This window comes from Coniophora puteana (genome assembly GCF_000271625.1).
Source record: "Coniophora puteana RWD-64-598 SS2 unplaced genomic scaffold CONPUscaffold_1, whole genome shotgun sequence".
NCBI classification, from domain to species: domain Eukaryota; kingdom Fungi; phylum Basidiomycota; class Agaricomycetes; order Boletales; family Coniophoraceae; genus Coniophora; species Coniophora puteana.
Window position 1 is genome coordinate 46,311 of NW_006913053.1, and position 3,583 is coordinate 49,893.

A 3,583-nucleotide genomic window follows, 5' to 3' on the forward strand; every position below is an offset into this window, starting at 1 on the left:
CATCGCCTTCATACGTCTATTCAGGCGCTTAGTATCCCATAGGTACTTTAAGCGCTTACGCACTCGTGTGGCTCCGCGTTCATCGCATAGGGCCACGTTCTGCTTACGTAGCCGTCCCGCATTACCGTGGGACTTGGACTGCATAGTAGTTACGAATACGGTAGTGACTTCACACGCTCCTGTCATATATATACAGTCGCTACCATGAATATCATCTAAGTCTTCTCTCTACCTCGAACGACTACCATCGTCAGCAACCAGCTTAACCGCTATCAACTCAACCTTCAACACTAACTGCCCGGTGAGTCTGCGCTGTTATAGACTTCCATGCTATACTCGCGATTGTCCTTTGTCAGGTTATGAGCCCCGCGGGGCGCGGCGGAGCCTAGTACCTCAAGGTGGCTTAGTATGCCATGGGGGGGAGTCATTCGCAACGGTTCATCCGAAGCGTTTCCCCCTTCGCCCACTGGTTAACACCAGGGCGGCAGGAATCAAGGGGACACCCTCCTGTCATGTGCGAAGGGCCTTTCCCACATCCGTGAGAACCCATGCACCTTAACCGGTTCAGGTCTCGAGCGGCTCTGGAGGTCTAGACCGCTAGTCTACCGCGGACTCGCCTGGGCATGACATAATCCGTCTAGTGTACCCACGCTGACGTTGTCTTTACCCCAGATTCATCAACATGTCTACTTCTGGCAACCTCACGCTCTCCACGTCTGCTCAGATCTGCGGTATCTACAACGGTACCGACATCCTTTCCTGGCGTACCCGCATGGAAAACCATATCCGGGCCTCAGGGGCCGGATGGGCTCTGCGCAACACTCGCGCGGAGATGAAGACGTTGACTTCGGACTTCAAGGAGGTCAACCAATGGGAGACGCACAACGACACGGCGGTCGGCAAAATTCTCGAGGCGCTCAGCCACGATCAGCGCGAGATTGTTAAGGGCTTGGACGAGGCGCGTGCGATCCTCGACAAGCTCGCCGGCAGCGCGCAAGCGCGCGGTATCAGTACCGCGATCAACGAGCTAAAGGTAGCCCTCAACACCCAGATCCCTGCCGACACCGACCCCAACCCGGCGATGGCCAAGATCATTGCCTCCCTTGACCGATACACCTCCCTCGGCGGGAAGGTGCCTGGCGAGTTCGCCGGTGCCATCCTGTTCTCGAAGATCCCCAGCGGCTACGAAGCCGCCAAGCACGCCATCAACGCCACTCAGTACAAGAGTACGGCGGCGCAAGTCACCGCCGGCGCTGGGGCCACAGTCCCCATTTCTCTTGGTACTCTGACGAAGGAGCTCGTCATGACGCATATCCGCAGCGACTGGGAGCTACGCTCCGCATCGCAGAAGAAGAAGAAGTCGCCTCAGGTGAAGGAGGAGCAGGCCAACAAGGCCAGCTCCAGTACGAAGCAGTACAACGGCCAGTCGTCATCCGACGGCAAGAAGAAGCGTCCTTCCAAGAAGGAGCGCAAGGAGCACCAAGCGCAGCAGCAACAGCAGCAGCAACAGAAGCCGGCGGCCGCTAACGCGGCTTCGTCGTCGGCTCCTGCCAACGCGACGCCATCTCCGGCGCCGCAGAGTGCCGCACCCGCCGCTGCCAACTACTCGGCAACGTTTACAACGCCGGCTCCCATCTACCACGTCGCGCACGTCGCTTCCGGGCCGTCTGGCCCCTCATACTCTCCACCGGTATATTCCGCGCCGACCCCCGATCCGCGCAAGCGGTCCCACCAACCCGCGACGGCCTACCAAGGCCGCAGCAGCGCTCCGGCGCCCCCTCACGGAACCGCAGGCGCCCTCAAGCGCCAGCGGGACCAGGGCATTGCGCCCACGTTCGAGGGAACGCGCGCCGAGTTGCCTGCGTTCGCAGGGGAGACGCCGCTTATTCAGCGGCTCTCCATGGGCCCCTCAGCGTCCCCGCCTCTGTCGGCTCGTATCGAGCCGGTAGAGGAGCCTTCTCGTAAGCCGTCGGTTACCCCTCCGCGCGCTTCCGACTCTGACCATCATGTGTCTGGGTTAGGTCCTACCAAGCGCACCAAGTTCTCTGACTACAAAAAGCGTCAGAAGCTTGGTGACCGCCTTGCTGGCGGTGGTTCTTATGTCGACGACTCTGCGACCGGCCACAAGGGCTGGCTCAACGCGGAGGCGTACGCGGAGTACCAGCAACAGAAGGAGGACCTTCGCCGCTCCATGGCGCCCACCCCGGTCCAAGTCGCCGAGTACGGCTATGAGGACGACATTGAGGAGTTCGAGGGTATGTCGCTCAAGGAGCCGTCCGAACAGGGCGGAGAACGGGCGGTGTCACTCGATTGCGAGTTGATCTGGTGCGCAACCAGTTTTCTCGATGCCGCTGACAACGTATCTGGTGCTAAAACCTTTACAGGTGAACCATATGTAGTTGGTAGTCTATCATCATATGTATCTGCAGACGTTATGAATGGACAATGTGTACATTCAAGTTCTCAGTGGTGTGATATATGCATCGATAAGGCATTGGTCGTACGCGACACCGATCGTGAGAAATCTCTTCACGACAAGCTGCATGCATGCTATCCTATTGGATGGGTGCTTGACTCAGGTGCATCAACACACTTCACGTTCGAACTCTCGGATTTTTCCGAGTATGAGGAACTACCAGAGGAAGAGAAATTCACTGTCTCAACATCGTCCGGATCTATCCGGTGTGAGGGCTCAGGGACAGTTGTCCTTCGCCACGAAAATACGCAAGGGAAACCTTGCACGACCCGAATCTATCCCGTTTTCTACCTTCCTGGCGGAACCGTTCGTATGCTTTCGACGGGTCAATTCTGCCGCAACGGGAATATTCTGCACGGAGATGCCGACAAATTGGTGGTGCTCACTGCCAACAAGTCGAAGGAAGTGGTGCACGCCACAGTGTGCCCTGGGGGGAACCTTTTTTGGGTTCACACATCATTAGATCTGCACCAGGCTCATGTGACTGGTGTTGTCGGAATGAATCTACCCGACTTTCAGATCTGGCACCAACGTCTTGGGCATTGCTCGGACGAAGTGCTTCGCTACGCTCGGACACACGTCGAAGGAGTTCCTTCGAGTCTTAGCTTACCCTCGCCGACGATTCGTCGTCCGTGCGAGGGGTGCATGCTGGGCAAAAAACACCAGCTTCCGTTCCCACCAAACGAACATCGCAGCAACGAGTTCCTTGGATTAATCCATGCTGATCTCAAAGAGTTCGCAGTCGAGTCGTGGAATAAAAAATCATACGCACTTGTCCTCATGGATGACTGCACGTCCTACGCATGGGTCATGCTTCTCAGTCGGAAGAGCGAGGTCCAGCAAGCCGTAGAGACCTGGTTTAGCATGCTGCTGAATCAGTACCACAAAACGATTCGGATGTGGATGAGCGATGCAGGGGGAGAGTTTAAATCGCGAGCCTTTACCAAAAGTTTAGAATCGCGTGGCATTCGCATCCTCCAATCAACGCCGTATAACCATGAAACCAACGGCCGTGCGGAACGGATTATTCGCACCTTAGACGAAAAAGCTATGTCAATGCTGCATAACGCCAGTTTGCCGCCGTTCCTATGGAACTTCGCCATCGAG

The 3,583-nt window shown here is 56.8% G+C and overlaps 1 protein-coding gene across 1 annotated transcript; it reads left to right on the forward strand.

The window, feature by feature from the left end:
- Positions 1-682: 682 nt before the first annotated feature.
- Positions 683-2,399, forward strand: CONPUDRAFT_148025 (uncharacterized protein; the record flags this gene model as incomplete). The annotated part of the gene is made up of 4 exons (XM_007764694.1): positions 683-1,961; positions 2,022-2,255; positions 2,285-2,325; positions 2,385-2,399. 4 exons carry the CDS (start codon positions 683-685, stop codon positions 2,397-2,399), a joined length of 1,569 nt encoding a protein of 522 aa, XP_007762884.1.
- Between the last annotated feature and the right edge of the window lie 1,184 nt (positions 2,400-3,583).